At 37.1% G+C, this 18,855-nt stretch overlaps 1 protein-coding gene across 3 annotated transcripts in view; it reads right to left on the bottom strand.

The window, feature by feature from the left end:
• The window catches only part of TPR9 (Tetratricopeptide repeat (TPR)-like superfamily protein), a 117,080-nt gene that overhangs the window by 83,909 nt on the left and 14,316 nt on the right, over positions 1–18,855 (bottom strand). For 2 of the 3 annotated variants that reach the window (XR_016430168.1, XM_089995482.1), the window contains exon 4: positions 9,014–9,085. Coding sequence is in view for 2 of the 3 variants with exons in the window: in XM_089995482.1 (XP_089851608.1) it covers positions 9,014–9,085 (72 nt within the window). In the remaining variant the exon portion in view is untranslated. Of the gene's footprint in view, positions 1–9,013; positions 9,086–9,340; positions 9,495–18,855 lie in introns of those variants that run through there. The other variant, XM_089995483.1, reaches the window with a different exon arrangement.

Below are 18,855 nucleotides of genomic sequence, written 5' to 3'. Positions count from 1 at the left end.
TATTTTTTCTCTTTTTTCTCTTATCTCTTTTCCCAAATATTGTAAAATGGATGACAATGCTAATGTCACCGTTAAGCCCATCAAACTAAATGATTCCAACTATGTCATATGGGCTTCAATTATGAAGCATCTTATATGGTAGAAGGGTTTATGGGGATTAGTAGATGGAACCGATGAGGAACCTACTCTAATTCTTACGAATGATGAAAGAGAAAAGAAAATACCTCTCACGGAGGTAGAAAGAGTTAAGGTCATATCTACTTACGAGAAAAAGAGAAAAGAATGGCGTATGGGACATGCCAATATAATGTCTTGGCTTATTTCAAGTGTTGATATAAAGAAATGCTCAAGTTTAGCAAAATTTGAGCATACAAATAAAGCTTGGGACTATCTTAAGAGAATGTATTCTCTTAAAGATATTGCACATGTGTGCAATCTTCAAATTAAAGTAAGAAATATGATTCAAGGAGACAAGAGCATTAAGGAGTATTATAATGGCTTGTCGGAATTGTGTAAACAATTAGCTCTTCTTGAACCAAAGTGGCATTGTTCACAAAATATTGAACTCCGCCAAAACCAAATCAATGCGGAGCACTTTTTCATTTCATTAGTGGATGAAGATCGAAATTTGAATCCACTAAGTCTATCCTCCATCGTGGAAAAGTGCCTTCAATAGAAGACACAATAGAGGAGTTAAGTATGGAAGAAAATAGACTCAAAAGTAGAATCTCCAAGAATGATGACGACTCAGTTCTAGCCGTCTCGAAACCCGAAAACTATGTCAGGACTTACAAACCTCCTAACTATGAAAGGGGAAATGAAAGCAAGTAAATGATTTTGAGAGAAGAAAAATCATATGCTACTATTGCCGTGAACCAGTACATGTAAAAACCCATTGCCCAAAATTAAAAAGGCCTTATGAGAAAAAGGTCGTCGTTGTCGGACCACCACAAGAATCAAGTGAATCTTCCATTGGAAACATGTCCCTGGCACAATTGGTGGAAGCTCTTGGACCTCTACTCAAGGGAGTATCTTCATCTACGGGAGTTGCGGTCTCTTCAGTTAGCACTTCCGATCCAGGTAAAACTCTATGGCTTCTAGACTCAAGTATTTCTTTTCATCTGACTCCGAATATTGAAATGTTGTCTGAATGTCATAACTCAAATGGGTCCAATGTTTTTACTGCTGATAGAACATCACTAGAAATTAAAGCAATATGAAACTTTTAAAAAAACTTCTCAAAACTTAAAAGGATTTCATATTCCTCAAATTAGATATATTTCAAAATTGAACCTCAATCTCTTATCCGTTTCTCAATTGTCTGAGCATGGATATAATGTTTCATTCTCTTCTTATGGTTGCCAAGTGTAGGATCGCTAGTCAGCTTCGGGGAAGCCCATAGAAAAGGAGGCCTATATTGCATAGATTTTTTGGACATTCCCAAGAATACGTTTTGTTGTAATATTCAAAAAATAGACTTAGATTTATGGTACAGGAGACTTGGCCATCCTAACATATCCAAAATTCATTTTTTTCCAAATATGAAAAACTTTGGTAATTCTGAGACATTTAAATGTGAAAAATGTATTCTTGGAAAAATGAAGAAATTACCCTTTCAAGAAAGAAATTTTATCTCATCTCGACCTCTTGAGTTAATACATTCGGATGTATGGGGTTTTGCACCTGTCATATCAGAAGAAGGGTTTTCATACTACGTCATTTTTGTAGATGATTTTACAAGACATACCTGGATTTATTTTCTCAAACATAAATCCGAAGTATTTTTACATTTTCAAATATTTCATAAACTGGTTAAGAATCAATTTAAGAATGATATCTCTATATTTCGCACTGATTCAGGGAAAGAGTATTTATCAAAAGAATTTAGCGATTACTTAAATCTACACGATATTTTACATCAAAAGTCATGCCCATATACCCCACAGCAAAATGGTTTAGCAGAACGAAAACATAGACTCATTATAGAAACAACAAGAACTCTGCTCATAAATTATCAAGTTCCCAAAAAATTTTGGGCCGAAGCTATTCTAACCGCAGTATATCTCATTAATAGAAGGCCATCGTCTTTGTTAAAAAATGTATCACTTGTTGAAAAAAATTTCAAACAAATTCTAGATTATTCGCGATTAAGAGTATTTGGTTGCAAATGTTTTGTTTTCTCCAACAAAAATGACAAGTTTTTCCCCTGGGTCATTCCTTGTGTATTCCTTAGTTATGCAAGCAATCAGAAAGGCAATAGATGCCTTGATCTCATAACTAGGAAGTTATATTTGTCACGAAATGTATATTTCTTAGAAAATGAAAGTTTTTTTAAAACTAAAAACCCTAGAGAGGTTGATGAATACTCCTTGTTAGACTTAGTTCCAGAAATTCATTAAGAAGAAGTTGATCAAGAAGATCAAAATAGTATAATCAATGTTGAAACATCTCATGAAGACTACATTCAATACTTCAGGCGAGGAAATCTAGAGCAACCTTGTACTCTAGGAAAATATATTAAAGCACAGGATCAAATAGAAACCAGAAAATCATCTAGGGTGTCAAAGGTGCCCAGAAAATTTGTATCTTATAAATCTTTTTCACCATAAATCAAGCATATATTGCTTTATTGCACTCCTATATAGAACCTTCAAACTATAATATAGCAAAAGAACATTCAGAATGGGTCGAAGCTATGACAGTCGAGTTAAATGCCTTGGAAAAGGCAAACACGTGAACTATTCAATATATTCCACCTGGAAAAAAGCTCATAGGATGTCGATGGGTATACAAAGTTAAAACTAAGAGTGATGGCACTCTTTAACGATTTAAAGCTCGATTAATCGCCAAAGGCTATTCTCAAGAACATGAAATAGACTACGAAAAAACCTTTGCACTGGTCGCTAGAAAGACCACCATAAGAACTCTAATAGCCCTTGCCTCCATAAAAAAATGGCATATCTTTCAAATGGATGTCAAGAATGCATTTCTCATTGAAAGTCTAGCTGAAAAAGTCTATATAAAACCACCTCCTGGCATTGAAGTTCCTCAAGGAAAAGCTCTTCGGTTACATAAGGCCTTATATGGTCTTAAGCAAACCCTAAAGGCTTGGTATGATAAATTCAGTAAAGTTATGTTTGATTTTGGCTTTCAATTTTGTCTACTAAAACAGTTTTGTTTATTAAGAAATTTAATGTAGTGATCATCATTCTTCATTTCTATGTGGACATCATTCTTCTTCTCTATGTGGACGACATGATCATCACAGGAAGTGATAAAAAGAGAGTTGACAATATCAAAAAAAAATCAAAACCAACTTTAAAATGAGTGCTTTAGGTTTTTTAAAAAATAATCTTGGTATTGAAATAGCTTATTCTCCTAGAGGTTATTTACTAACTCAATCTAAATTTACTCTTGATATTATTGACAGGTCAGGAATCACAGATGACAAACATGTTGATACTCTTGAAGTTGTGAACATCAAAATGAAAATTAACGATGGGGAACCTCCTGAGAACCCAACACCTCATAGATAAATTGTTGGGGCATTGTCTTACATCTCCATCATAAGACCTGACATTGCACATGTTGTTCATATAGCAAGTCAATTTCAGCATGCCCCCACCTCTGTTCATATGGGAGTTGTGTTATGCATTATTAGATATATTAAAACTTTCATTTTTAGATGATTGTTTTTGTAGGCTTCTTCCATACTAGAATTAAATGCTTATACTGATGTAGATTGAAGAGGTGATCCAAATGATTGACACTCATCTACTGGGATGTGTGTTCCTTGGAGAGTTATTGATCTCGTATAGGTGTAAGAAGCAACAGAAGGTCTCTCTTTCGTCTATTGAAGTCGAGTACAGAGACATGGCTACCACCACTAGGGGTGGCAATCGGGTCAGGTTGGCGGGTCGTGTCGGCGGGTTGGTGGGTCAGCATACCTCAACACGAACCCGACCCGTTTATTAAACGAGTCGGCTATGGCAAACATGAACCCGACCCATTTATTAAATGGGTAATCCGACACGGCACGGTTAACCCGTTTAATAAACGGGACGGGTCGGGTTCGGGTAAACGGGTTGGCGGGTCAGGTTCGGGTAAACGGGTTGGCAGGCGTGTTGAGGTCGGATAAACGGGTTGACCCGCCCGCCTAACCCGTTTATTAAACCGGTCAGATGGGTTGGCATACCCCTAACACAATTCTGACCCGTTTAATAAACGGGTTAGGCGGGTCGACCCGTTTAAGTCAAACCCGAACCCGGCTAAGAAGCGGGTTGGCGAGTCGGGTATGACGGGTCTTGTCAGATTTTGCCACCCTAACCACCACCATGGAAGTGGTCTGGTTGAGACGACTACTTCATGATATGGGTGTTACAAGTACATGTGCATCACGGCTATATTGTGACAATAAAAGTTTCATTCACATTGTCAGCAATCGAATATTTCACGAACGAACCAAACATATCGAAATGGACTGCCACTATGTATGCGAGGAATTTCTACAAGGCACCATTGATCTTTCCTATGTCTCATTAAAACTTCAACGGGCAGATTTCTTCACCAAACCGCTTGCTACTCCTCGATTTCACTTTCTGTTGGACAAACTTTCGGTTGTTCAACTGTAAGTTTGAGGGGGAGTATTAAAAATTGTAATCTCATAGATAATCTCATATGTAAGGATCCCATAATATGTAATCTCTTTTTTTAGTGTAGTTACAATAGCATAGGTTAGTTAGGTTTTTACTTTTTAGTTTATTTTTTATTTTTGGACATAATACAGACCTTTGGCTTTTTGACTAAGTCAAAAAGCAAAAGCTTGGACATAATATAGCCTTTTGCTTTTTGACAGAGTCGTTAGACACTCCAACTGCTCTATCCAACGACTCTTCCTTGCCCTCTCTTTTTGTGTATATACATGGGGAGTTACCCCATTGTATCAATATCTTTGGTATGTGGGTTTTGTCCCACTTAAATAAAATCAATTCTTCACTTTTCCATTTGGAATCTCTCTTTTCAGTATTTTGTGTGTGAACCCTAGTGGTTCTTAAGTGTTTGCCTTGTGTGTGAACCTTTGTGGTTCTTGAGAGAGTTTATTCATGAAGAAGCATTTGAAGTTTGTTTGAGGATTCCATTTTCTTACACCATTGTGCATTTTCACGCTACGAGGTTACCATAAACCTCATGTTCAATCATCGTAGTACTAATATGACGTGCATGTCTGATAGTACCACTACGATGAAAGAGATATCGGTTTCTTAAATAGAAACCCCAACATTTATTTAGAAATTTTAATGTTCCGTACTTAAGACCAGAGAATATCTGAGTCATTTTGGATACCAAGGAGAAGGACCGAACGTACGTACCAATTAGGGCTACTTAGTCGAAGCCTTACTGTTACGCAGGTTTGAGGAAAAAACTCAGTTGCAAAAACACAAACTCCAAATACTTGTTTTGCTTTTCGAGACAATGAATAATATGAGCTTGATATCTCGCATATGAAATCCCTTTAAAAATAGAGACTCGGCGAGGATGCGCAAATCTACGTCTTTAAATACATGCACGCATAATCTAAAATAGGCAAAGTATGCAAAACTGCATATTTTATAAAGTTATATATATATAGAATACATATATAGTAAAGCATAAGTCTCTGCACATTACAGCTATATAAATTGCGTAAATGGCATAAACCAAGGCCTGATTTGTATAACCACACATCGAGCTAAATAAATTGCATAAGCGATAAACGATGTACGAAACCGTACATCGGCTAAATAAATTGCATAAGTGATGCACGATGTATGAAACCGTACATCGGCTAAATAAATTGCGTAAGCAATGCACGATGTACGAAACCATATATCGGCTAAATAAATTGCGTAAGCAGGAGCCTGTGCACATTACAACGCGGCGACAAAGTATGATATAATTTAAATGGACAAGAATACACAAAATTGTGTCCTTCAGTTAAAAGGATATATATATAAGTTAGAAGTATTCCATCATTTGTTCTCGTATACAACTTTTCCCTACCTCGGAGATGGTCTGACTCACTGACGATTCCAAGTGTAGGTTTTGAAGGACTTGTGCCTTGGTAAATGTATCGCATATGTTGTCCCAGTATGGATCGCTAAAAGAATTATGTTGTGTTGCATAAAGGATGGTATTAAAACCTTATCGTGACGATGATTGTATGGCAGGGAGGTCAAACCCGAACTCAGTTCAAGCCGACCAGACCGAGACGGGCTCGATACAAGAGGCGGGGTAAAGCACGACTGAGCAGGCGAGGTAAAGCACGGCTGAGCCAGGCTCAATTTACTAACTAAGTCGACTCGTCTGAAAGTGGAGACCGAGCTTGGCTCAACAGGCTAAGCAACCAAATGGGAGGGGGTGGGTTTGGTGGTTAGGCCGAGCCCGACCTAGTCTGAACCTTGTGACAGGACTGAGTCGTGCTCGGTTCTTCAGCAAGGGGGGCTGACAAAGGGGGCGACAGAGGAGTGGCCTCAGCCACCCCCTATCGGTTGTTCTAGCAAAGCAGCAGCAGCAGCCTATGGTTGTTGCTGAAATAGAACAGGAAGAGAGTGCAGGTCACCCTCAGTCCTGGCGAGCTAGAGAGAAAAAAGGGGAGGGTGTTAGGGCAAACCAGAGAGAAAAAAGGGGAGGGTGCCGGTGCTCCACACCCTCCCTTTAGGCTAACCAGAGAAAAAAAAGTCCCTTCAGGCGAACCAGAGCCACCATCACAGGTGGCTCTAGTCTGGCACCCTCCCTCCTGGCGATGTTTGGTCTGTCAACGGCAGGAAGAAGAGGAAGACGCAGCACCCAAGTGGTATCGCCACCTCAGAAAATGGAGCAGCGGCACCCGAGTGGTGCCACTGGTTCTGGCAAGGTGGTGGCACCAGGCGGTGCCGCCACTTTCGAGAAGAAGGAGAGGGAAGCAGGAAGCGTAACTGAGGGGGCCAACAGCGTCGATTCGGGTGTACCGACGACAGGAAGAAGACGAGAAATGAGGGAGCTCAGAGGGGGGTTCTGAGGGTCGAGGCTGGTTGCGTCGGCGAGAGGAAGAAGAAGAAGACGTGGGGAGAGAGGCAGGAGACAGAGAGAGTCGAGGAGCGAGAGGGGGGTTTCGGGTGTTCTAAAAAGAAAACCCCATTGTGGGGGTTTTAAATAGAACACGGGAGGGGGTTCTACGACTTGAATCCGGGTTGGATCTGGTCGGATCCTACCTGGATCCAAACAAACAAAAAAAACTTTAAACTCAAGTCTTACACACGGCAAGCCAATTTCACCATGCACTGACAATTATGCTCTTAGCATAATATTGAGAATCATTAGATATATCAAGAAAACCATAACTAAAAGGTTTTTATTATCCTCTTTGTCTTTGTTAAATGTAAGAGCTTAGATTGATTCCAATTGGGGGGAAATATCCCAATAACAAACACTCAAGTGCAAGTTTTTGTATCTTTTTAGGTAATTTTCTTATGTCATTAAGGAGAAAACAAAAGGTGTCTCTCTCATACATTGAAGCCAAGTAATGGGTCATGGCAATCACTAGCATTGAGATTATATGATTAAATGGACTTGTCGAAGTTATGAGAATTCACATATCAGAAATTTCGAAGATATGTTGCATAATAAAGTGTCATCTAAATTGCTAGCAATCACACCTCCATGAACATACAAAGCACATTAAGATAGACTATCATTATGTTCGTGAAGAATTTTTAAGAAGACTGTACAGCTGCCTAATGTTTCAACAAAGTATCAACTTGTGAACTTTTTGACCAAGGTGTGCCTTCACCTCACTTTATTTTTTTCCTTGACAAACTTTTGTTTGACATTGTAAGTTTGAGGGGGAGTATTAAAATATATGCATATGTATGTGTGTATGTATGTATGTATAGTGTAGATTGTATTCTAGGATTATGTAATTTTTCTTTTTATTTTTGTACTTTTTATTTTTTATTGTATTTTTCATGGCCACCATGGGTATTTTTGTGTTGTGGTTGCTAGCTGTTAGCTAGCCTATTGGCTAGCTCAACTAGCCCTTAGACTATTCTAATGGCTAGTGGCCTCTCTTCTTTTGTATATACATGGAGAGTCAGGCCCCTCTTGTAGCTAATGTTTTTCTTAAGCATTTTTAGCCAAATAAAATTATTATTCTTTATAATGTGTGCTCTCTTTTTGGTGCCACTGTGGCTTCTGAGTGTGTGTGCCCCTAGTGGCCTTTGTGAGTGTGTTGACTGCTTCTTGCTTATGTGAGCATATTGATCTTTTGGACTCATTCTATTACAACTTAGACATGCTTTTCCAAGTCATCTTCAAAACAATGGAGCAAACATTGTTAGACAAAATGGTGGTACCTCTGTCTTCGTCACTCACCTCTTTTAAAGTCTTCCGTGCTCCCACAACCAATGAAGCAATTTAGGGGTTGAGCCTGCTTCCTAAGGCCAACTATTCACATGGCTACAATATGTTCAAGCTGACATTCTTTTCCAAATGAATGAACAGTTAATGATAGATTATTTGCTTATTACCTTATCTCTGAAATTTATTTCACTGCTCCTACCTGGAAGGGGATGTCCAACTACCATCTTTCAAATCTATAAACTTATTTAATGTTATATGGACCAGACGATAAGATAAAACATGGCACTCAGTTGCTGATGGTATTGGTGTCTTTTTTTTATTTGGTGGAACATATGACATGAAAGAATTGGTGGACGTCAGGGAAACCCAAACCCCACTAATGGTAACATATGCATATCACAAGCCACATTCATGGTTAATTCCCAAATATATTGGATTGGGTTCTTAGGAGTATCCACATAGAATCAAAAGGATCCATGTCAAGAAAGAAAATTCTGTTTGGATCTTTATATTGAACCCACGAAAATTAATGTTGCAATGCCTACAGAAAAGCACACTTAGTACCAGCAACAGTTATCCTTATTCCACAGGCTTCACAACAATTTAAACAAACAAACAGGAAAAGAGTAGTGCTTACCTTTCCATAGCATGGAAAGACCACAAGAGCACGGTTGCAGTCGCGCATAGACTCCTCCAAAAGGCCCATCTTCTAAGAGATCAAGCAGCATGCACCAGAACAAAACGCCATCAAAAATATATAGATATAAAATTTAAGAAACGTAAAATGATATTTTAACTCACATTTGCTTGTAAATGTAGTGTAAATTAAAAGGAGAAATGTTGCCATCTGATAAGTTAATAAACAATACTTATATTCACCATTTTTAAAAAGATAAATTATTGAATGCCTAAGTGATAACCATAGATCCATAGAAAGGCAGGAAAAGTAAAGGACAATTCATACCCTATACAGATTCATTCATGATTAGTCATAAACAACACATAGTTTACTGCTGCTCCTTGTTTTAGTGCCTTCCCAATGTCTAAGCCTTTCCAAACATCATTGGTAATTTGTTCTTTGCCCGCCACTCACCTTAATATTGCATAACTTGTGCACAGATCTGCTTCACAATTAACAACATAAACCTCAGAGATATGCTGCTGCTTAAAAGCTTCCAAGTTCTCATCATGACCATGACTATGGCTACAAAATCCTTTCTGTTGCATTTACTTTTTTTTAATATTTTTTGCTTCAAATGTGTATTTATTTTTCTCAAATAGACAATTGTGAACCGTGAGAAGAATTCCAATTGACTAGTAATGAGATAGCACGTCAGGAACTCCTAAAGTCATCATCCAGACATAGTAGATACATTGATTTGAACGATTTTATATATACACAATTTTACGTCTATATAAATATATATATATATATATCAGTGTTATCAAAAACGTGCCTTGAGGTGCAAAAGGCGTGCCTCGCCTTGAGGCACGGCCCTCTGTGCCCTCAAGGCGCAAAAAAAATTACAACAAGATTTCTGAGACATGATCAACAAGATTTTTGTAGCTTAATCTCATATATTTTCCAGTTATTTCAGTTATGTAATCAGTTTCTTAGTATATTACTATATTTTAACTTTTGTTGGTTAGTCTCGTATATTTTTCAGTTATTTCAGTTATGTAATTAGCTTCTTAATATATTTTAACTTTTGTTTGTTAATCTCATATATTTTTCAGTTATGGAATCAGTTTTTTAGTTACTTTTATATGTTAATCTCATATTTTTTAGAAAAATCTCATATATTTTAACTTTTCTAACTCCGCCTGAGTATAACTGTTTAGTTATACACTGCCGGTCCCAAGCCCGGATAAAGGAGGAGGGTTGCGGTAGGCCTGTGACAGCCAGCATAAAAACTTAGTCATACCCTATGAAAATGAACCAATATGAGAATTTCGTTGGGGCGTTCCCTACTGCTCTCTAGGCCCGGAGGCAGTGATAAATGGGCAAGGGTTGCTAGGTCGTCGCCCAGAAGCGACGCGTCACACCGGCGCCCGGGTGTGGTGTCAAATAGGCAAGGGTTCCCTCACTTTGTTGGACGGGTGGGGGTAAAGAAGTTAGTCCAAGACCATAAAATTAGGTTAGCCACTTGGAACATAAGGTCTTTAACTGGTAAGTTGGTAGAGTTAGTATATGTTATGTGTAGGAGAAAGATTCATATTTTATGTCTACAAGAGACCAAATGGGTAGGTGAGAAAGCAAAAGTGATAGAACCTTGGGGATATAAGATTTGGTATACAGGAATAAATAGGAATAGGAATGGAGTAGGGATTGTTATGAGTCGTCAGTTTATAGATAATGTAGTTGAGGTCCGTAGGAAGGGTGATAGAATTTTACTTATTAAATTAGTATCAGGTACGGATATTATTAATATTATTAGTGTTTATGCACCTCAAGTAGGTTTAGATGATTCCATTAAGCATCAATTTTGAGAAGATTTAGATGGAGAAGTACAAGGGATATCTTACGGAGAAAAGCTTTTCATCGGCGGTGACCTTAATGGACATGTAGGCATTAGTAGGGATGGATTTGAGAGTATCCATGGAGGCTATGGTATAGGAGAAAGAAATGAAAGTGGAGAAAGGATTTTAGATTTTTGTTTGTCCTATGATATGATCTTAGCAAACACTTGGTTTAGGAAGAGGGAGTCTCACCTAGTAACATTTAAAAGTGGGGTTAATACGAGTCAGATAGATTTTTTTCCTACTTAGAAAGAGAGATAGGGGTTGTTGCATCGATTGTAAGGTTATACCGGGAGAAAGTGTAGCTACACAACATAGAGTCTTAATTTTAGATCTTAGAATTAGATAATGTCGAAAAGGGATAGACATAGGATAGATCCTAGAATTAAGTGGTGGGCACTGAAAGGAGCTAAACAAGGAATGTTTGTAGAGCAGGTAGTTAAGGAAGCTGATTGGTGTCTCGAGGAGGATTCAGAATCAATGTGGAATAAGATAGCGGGTGGCATGAGAAAAGTGGCTAAGGAGGTATTGGGTGAGTCTAAAGGCGGTCCACCACTAGGTAAGGATACATCATGGTGGAACGAGAATGTCAAATTAGCTATTAAGGTTAAAAGAGAGTGTTATAGAAATCTAAGTAAGAGTCGTGATAATGAGAATTTGGAGAAGTATATGATAGCAAAGAAGGAAGCTAAAAAAGTAGTTCGAAACGCGAGGGCTAAGGTATATAAGGAGGTTTATGACAAGTTGGATACCAAAGAAGGCGAGAAGGATATTTATAGGCTTGCAAAGATGAGAGATAGGAAATCGAGGGATTTGGGTATGGTTAGATGTATCAAAGATGAAACGCAAAGGGTTTTAGTCAAAGATGAGGAGATTAAGGAGAGATGAAAAGATTATTTTGATAAGCTATTTAATGAAAGTAATGCTCAGGATCTTGGAGACTTTTCAATTCATTTTCATGAGATGAATCGTGACTTCAAGCGCAAGATTCAAAAGAAAGAAATTGCAGAGGCTTTAAAGAAAATGAAATCAAGAAGGGCAGTTGGCCCAGATGGTATACCTATCGAGGCTTGGAAATGCTTGAGTGAGAAAGGTTTAGAATGGTTGACAAATCTTTTTAACAAGATTTGGCGGACAAATAAGATGCCTAATGAGTGGAGGAAGAGTACTTTGGTGCCTCTATATAAGAATAAGGGTGATATACAAGATTGCACAAACTATCGTGGTATAAAACTCATGAGTCATACTATAAAACTTTGGGAGAGGGTGATTGAGTCTAGGTTGAGGAAGGTTGTCATGATATCGGAGAATCAATTTGGTTTTATGCCTGGAAGATCAACTATGGAAGCTATACATCTTCTTAGACAACTTATTGAAAGATATAGAGAGAGGAACAAAGATTTGCATATGGTTTTTATTGATTTAGAGAAGGCATACGATAGAGTACCTAGGGACGTTCTCTGGTGGACAATGATGAAGAAAGGTGTTTCTCTCAAGTACATTAGTATAATTAAAGATATGTATGAAGGAGTAGTAACCAATGTCCGCACTTGTGGAGGGGTGACAACCAATTTTCCTATAACGGTTGGGTTACATCAAGGATCTGCTTTAAGCCCTTTCCTATTTGCTATAGTGATGGATGAGCTTACGAGATCAATTCAAGAAAATGTGTTGTGGTGTATGTTGTTTGCTGATGATATTGTTTTGATTGATGAGTCTAGAGCTGGGGTTAATGCTAAGTTAGAATTATGGAGACAGACATTGGAAGCTAGAGGTTTTAAGTTGAGTAAGAGTAAGACTGAATATATGGAATGTCGGTTTAGTAAGCAACGAAGTAGTGATGGGAGTGTAGCGAAGCTTGGTGAGCAAGAAATACCGGTGAATGATTATTTCAAATATTTGGGATCCATTATTCAAAAGCATGGAGAAATTGATGGAGATGTAAATCATAGGATAAAGGTTGGGTGGATGAAATGGAAAAGTGCAACTGGAGTGTTGTGCGATCGTAGAATGCCATTGCGGTTGAAGGAAAAGTTTTATAGGACGACTATTTGTAAAACCCGAAATTTTTATTATAAAATATTTCAAATTATGCAAATTGGGCCTAGATCCACATTTCGGATCTAGGACCCATGAAGGGGTATTTACGCTTAAATATTTGCGTTATACTAAAATAATATTAATAGTAGTAATAAAATAAAAATATACATATATATATGTATATATATTAAGCAAATTCGAAGATCCACAGTTGGATCCACTTGGATCCAACTTACGGATCCATATTGTTGGGGGTTGAAATTTTATGAAATTAAAATTTTATAAAATTTTATTTTTAAAACATATCCGAGGATCCACAGTTGGATCCATTCGGATCCAACTTGTGGATCCATTTTGATTTGGGGACGGGTTACGGGTCTCGGGTCCGGACCCGAGCCGCGCCCTGTAGCAGCTTTCTTTTCAAAGATAAGGGGGCAACCCGATAAGGGTTGCCTGATAAAACCCTAGCAGAAACAGAAAGGGGGGCGCAGGGGGGTTACGCAGAGCGTAACGACCCCGCGCCCATCTCGGCAGAGGAGGGGGAGTCTGGGCCGATAAAAGCAGTGGAGGAGAGGGGTTTTCCCTCATCACTCGACATCTCTCTCTCCCTCTATCCCTCTCTCTGTCGAGTTCGGTGTGCCGGAAGAAGAAGAGGTCGCCGGCGAGCTGCGGCAACTAGCAGCCATCGCCGACCTCCAGCGAGCTCCCTATCACGGCAGCAGCAAGGAGCAGCCCCAGCAGGCCTTACCCACGTGATTTCAGCCTCCAATCGCCGAAAAATCAGAGAAATAAGGTACGGTGCTTCTTGGATTTTTGGGTGAGGAATCGAACAAGCGTTCGATTCCGTGCGATGATGTGAGATGGGTTCCTGGAAAACCCTTCCTGGGGCTATTCTTTTTCTCAAGAATCATGGGGTTTTCAGTTTCTTTTAGATTTGGGGATGATTGCCGAAAACCCCACTTCAGTCGAAATTGGGGTTTGACAGTTTATTTTCGATTTGAGGGGGGGATTGTATTTAAATTTCTTGTTAATTCGATGTTGCTAACTTCTTTAATGATTAATTCTCGATGTTTAGCATTTTATGTGAGTTCTTTTAAAACTTGTAAAACTTGAGACACAGGATAATTAAATGTTATATTTATTTTAGAATTGCTATTTATTAACTTTATGAAGGATTTTCCTTTGGGAGCAAATGGGTGTTGTGCATCTCTTGAACCGGGCCATAGCAGGCCCAGCTGACCCAGTCAGCTGGGAGCTGGCCTGTAACTAGATTGATTCAGAAAAAAAAAACTTTTACATAAATATCGATTTCAAGTATGCCTTGTGTTGTTGTTCGAAATTCCTTTTTTGGGGATTTTCGAATATAATGTAGGATCTGTTGGGGTTTCTATGTAACTTTTATTTTCAGCATGTTGTTATGCTAAAATCTCTATCTCTTGGAAAAATTTTGTGTCAAAAGGTTTCTCTGTTAGGCTATTGAAAAAAAAAAGAAGGGGAATCCTGGCCATGCCCCAGGCTGGTGCAAGACAGTATGAACGACACACGTTCCTTGTTGCTTGGTGTATGATTCACATTTTGTTTTCATTTTAGAACACCAAGGGGGCTTTAATATGTATATACCAAATATAGGTTTAATATGAAAAACATTGAATCTGCACATTTGAACTTTGTACTATCTGTTTATGCAATTACTCAATGGGTTGTAAACTCTTAATGCAAAGGTATGACCATCTGGGACCTCATCATGTATAGTGTTAGGTTCAAAAATTGAGTAATCATTAGAAGTATATTTGCTAAGATAAATATCGGTTAGTGTTAATTGCCTACATTATTATCTTATGAACAATTTGTGTTAATTGAATAGTCTTTTAATGTTAACAGCATGCCTCTATACAGTTTGTGTCAATTGAATACCTTGGTGTATGCTGACCAGTTAATAGAATTGTATACCCTGTGACATTCTGATTATCATACCCCATTTTCTAGCACACCCTGTTATCCTCTGCAGTGGAACAGTATTGCAATAGTATGGCCTGCTTTCGCCATACTGATTTTTATTGCACCATTATGAATTTCTTTCATAGCTTTGATTTTCATGAAACAGTAGGAATTGACTTCACTTGATTTAAATAACATTGACTATTGGATTTTGTATTAGGTTACACCCGATCGTTTACTTTTCCCTACGTATGAATGATTGATATAGCTTCTCTTGAATGTCTTGTACTATTAATATGATTACAAAGTTTGTTGGTGGAGGTGCATACATGATGTGAATGCGTGCAGCCCTGACATATAAATTTCTAGATCTGGTTTATGTGCTTGTGTGGGGATGATAACTCATGCTATGAATGAAAGGTTTCATGTATCTACATGATGGGACATGTTTAATTATCATGCATAAATATTCTCATATACTTATGAAACTATGGATGAATGCATGTGTGTTAAGTGATTACATAAAAGCACTTACACATGAATGGTCACACATGCATAGGTCTGTGGAAGCTCATTCACATTGTTAAAATGGTATGAATGAATGTGCATTTGGAATTATGTTGGTATTATTGCATACATTGCAAGTTGTTATGATTTTTGCATACGATGCATCGATGGCCTAAATGGACCATCATCGGCCTGGAGAGCCGTGGGTTTGGTTTTCTTTCACATATGTTTTTAACTGCATCACTTAAACCACATAAGATGGTTTGGCACATTACTTCATTGTTCTAGTGGTTTATACGGGCTAGAGTCCCGAATGGGTCCCTGCAAGGGAAGATGCGGGTTTTCACTTTACTTTTGCATATTGTGTTGCAAACTTAAAGAATGAAATTAAATAAAAATATAATGAATAAGAACAGTGTAATATACATTCTGAGATATCTCATCTAAAGTATGAGAATCTTGGATATCCGGTCTTGGGGAGATTGTGAGGATACAAAAACTCCGTGTGCGTGAATTTGGTCCCCAGAACCCGATATTGAGGTTCTTCTCCTGGCCACGGTTTTAGGGAGAGTCTGTCACTTTACCCGGGAGTGGTGTGTTTTGACATAGCTGTTGTTATGGTACCAAGGAAGTGGCACTTGTGGGCGTGGGATGTCCCTTGTGTCCCCGACATTAGATATGGAGGTCTAATGTTCCGATGGATAGTGTTGTTTCCTGATATCGGTCGAGGGCTAAGTTGGAATCCAGTAACAAAATACAAATTGTGTGTTAAGCTACCCTGGGAACCTACTTGACCTCGGGGTTTGTACCCGTTTGGTGTATCCGCGGGCCACGGTAATTAAAAAAGAAACTTAAAGATGTGTGCATTTAATAGGGCATGCATATGGAAAGATGGAACTTAAATGAAAGATAACAGAAGAAATCATGCATTGCACATAATCATGCATTTTTCTGTTATGCATTAGATCATGCATGTTTGAATCACTCTTGCTATCATGACATGATTTGGTAATAGCATATGATTTACTTTTTGAAATCATGCTGCAAGGTTTAATTATTTAGTTCCTGATATATGTACTGTTTTACTATTCTTGACTGGTGAGCACATGCAATTGTTGGTAGTTATAGATATTTGAATGTTGCAAATTTTATATCTGCACTCACTCAAATCATTGCATGAAATCTTATCTATGTTCTTTATCTCACCCGGTTTCTTTAGAAGTAGTTGTGCTCAGAATTTCGGTTCTGACACCCTACTTTGTTGGTTTTTCACAGGTAATGGTGAACAGTGAAGTTGGACATGCATCTGGGGATGGATGAGTTATACTTGGGCTTGTCAGCTTCAACTTGGGCTTGTAAGCTTCAGTAGAGGACTTAGTGGCTCTTTCTTTTGTCTTTTAGTTCTTTTAATTTCTGCAATTGTTACTTTACTTTGAGTTGAAGAAAACCTTGTCTTTGAAATTTTCTTACTCATTAATAAAAGAGTTTTAGTTGGTTGATATGGATAATAATTGCAACTTCGTTTGTGGTGGTTGGGCTATCCAATGGAAAGTGGAACTGTGAGGACCCCAGATCTCTGGGAAGGTTTCCGCAACTCTTAGAAAAAATATATATATATATATTCCGCATTTTTAAAGGGTATGGATTGGGGTCGTTACACTATTAGACCCGCTTTACTATATGGTACGGAATGTTGGGCTGCCAAGAGACATCATATTCAAAAAATGAGTGTAGCTGAGATGCGAATGCTTAGATGGATGTGTGGAAATACAATAAAAGATAAGATTCGGAACGAGGAGATACGTAAGAAGGTAGGTGTTGCACCCATTGAAAATAAGATGTGAGAGAATCGTTTACGGTGGTTTGGACATATTCGGCGAAGGCCTAATGATGCTCCAGTTAGAAGGTTGGAGAAATGGGAAAATATATTAGTTAAAAGAGGTCGGGGTAGGCCTAGGAAGACTTGGATGGAGATGATAGGAAAGGATATGAATGCTTTGAACCTCACCGAGGACATGGCATTGGATAGAAATGATTGGAGGAAAAGGATTCATGTGGAAGACCCAAAATGAATTTCGTTTTTGGTTCATATCGCTAACACCAATTGTTTTGGGATGAAGGAGTAGTTGTTGTTGTTGTTTGTTGTATTTTAACTTTTCTAGGTTAATCTCATATACTTTCCAGTTATTTCAGTTATGTAATCAGTTTCTTAGTATATTTTAACTTTTGTTGGTTAATCTCATATATTTTCCAGTTATGTAATCAGTTTTTAGTTACTTTTATATGTTAATCTCGTATTTTTTAGAATAATCTCATATATTTTATCTTTTGTAGGTTAATCTCATATATTTTCCAGTTATTTCAGTTATGTAATCAGTTTCTTAGTATATTTTAACTTTTGTTGGTTAATCTCATATATTTTTCAGTTATGTAATTAGTTTTTTAGTTACTTTTATATGTTAATCTCATATTTTTTAGAATAATCTCATATATTTTAACTTTTGTTGGTTAATCTTATATATTTTTCAGTTATATAATCAGTTTCTTAGTATATTTTATCTTTTGTTGGTTAATCTCATATATTTTCCAGTTATGTAATCATTTTTTTAGTTAATTTTATATGTTAATCTCATATTTTTTAGAATAATCTCATATATTTTAACTTTTGTAGGTTAATCTCATATATTTTCCAGTTATTTCAGTTATGTATTCAGTTTCTTAGTATATTTTAACTTTTGTTGGTTAATCTCATATATTTTTCAGTTATGTAATCAGTTTTTTAGTTACTTTTATATGTTAATCTCATATTTTTTAGATTAATCTCATATATTTTAACTTTTGTTGGTTAATCTCATATATTTTTCAGTTATGTAATCGGTTTCTTAGTACATTTTATTTTTTTTTTGTTAATCTCATATATTTTTCAATTATGTAATCATTTTTTTTTTTACTTTTATATGTTAATCTCATATTTTTTAGAATAATCTCATATATTTTAACTTTTGTAGGTTGTTAAATTGTAATTCATAAGACAAGGTATTAGTTGTAGGGGTATTTTAGTTATTTCTACATTTTACGCATATTCATGTTTTTTAATATGATTGTAATTTCTCCTTTTTATTCTTTCTTATTTTTGTAATTTTTCATTTCTTATTTTTGTTCTTTTATGTAATATTTATGTACAACAAGTTTAAAAAAGATAGACGTTGGGTTGATTCCCAGCATCTCTAATAAGAGTCGTTGGGAATAGCCCAACAACTCTTTAAGTGCCCTTATAAATAAGGGCTATGTGAGCCCATTGAAAGAAGGTATTACAGTAAGGAGTTGTCTCCTTAAGCTTATAAACACTATGCATTTATTGCACTTCTATTGTGATGTAAAGATTATAAACATTGTGCATTCATTTTGTGTCATGAGTATTGAAAGTATTAAGTTATTTGAAAACTTGATTGTTTGCAAGGATTCTTAACGTGG

The sequence above is a fragment of the Nuphar pumila genome, chromosome 2 (assembly GCF_984573655.1).
Source record: "Nuphar pumila chromosome 2, dmNupPumi1.hap1.1, whole genome shotgun sequence".
Lineage (NCBI taxonomy): Eukaryota > Viridiplantae > Streptophyta > Magnoliopsida > Nymphaeales > Nymphaeaceae > Nuphar > Nuphar pumila.
Note: the sequence above shows the minus strand (reverse complement) of the source record. Positions and strands in the feature narration are given on the sequence as shown.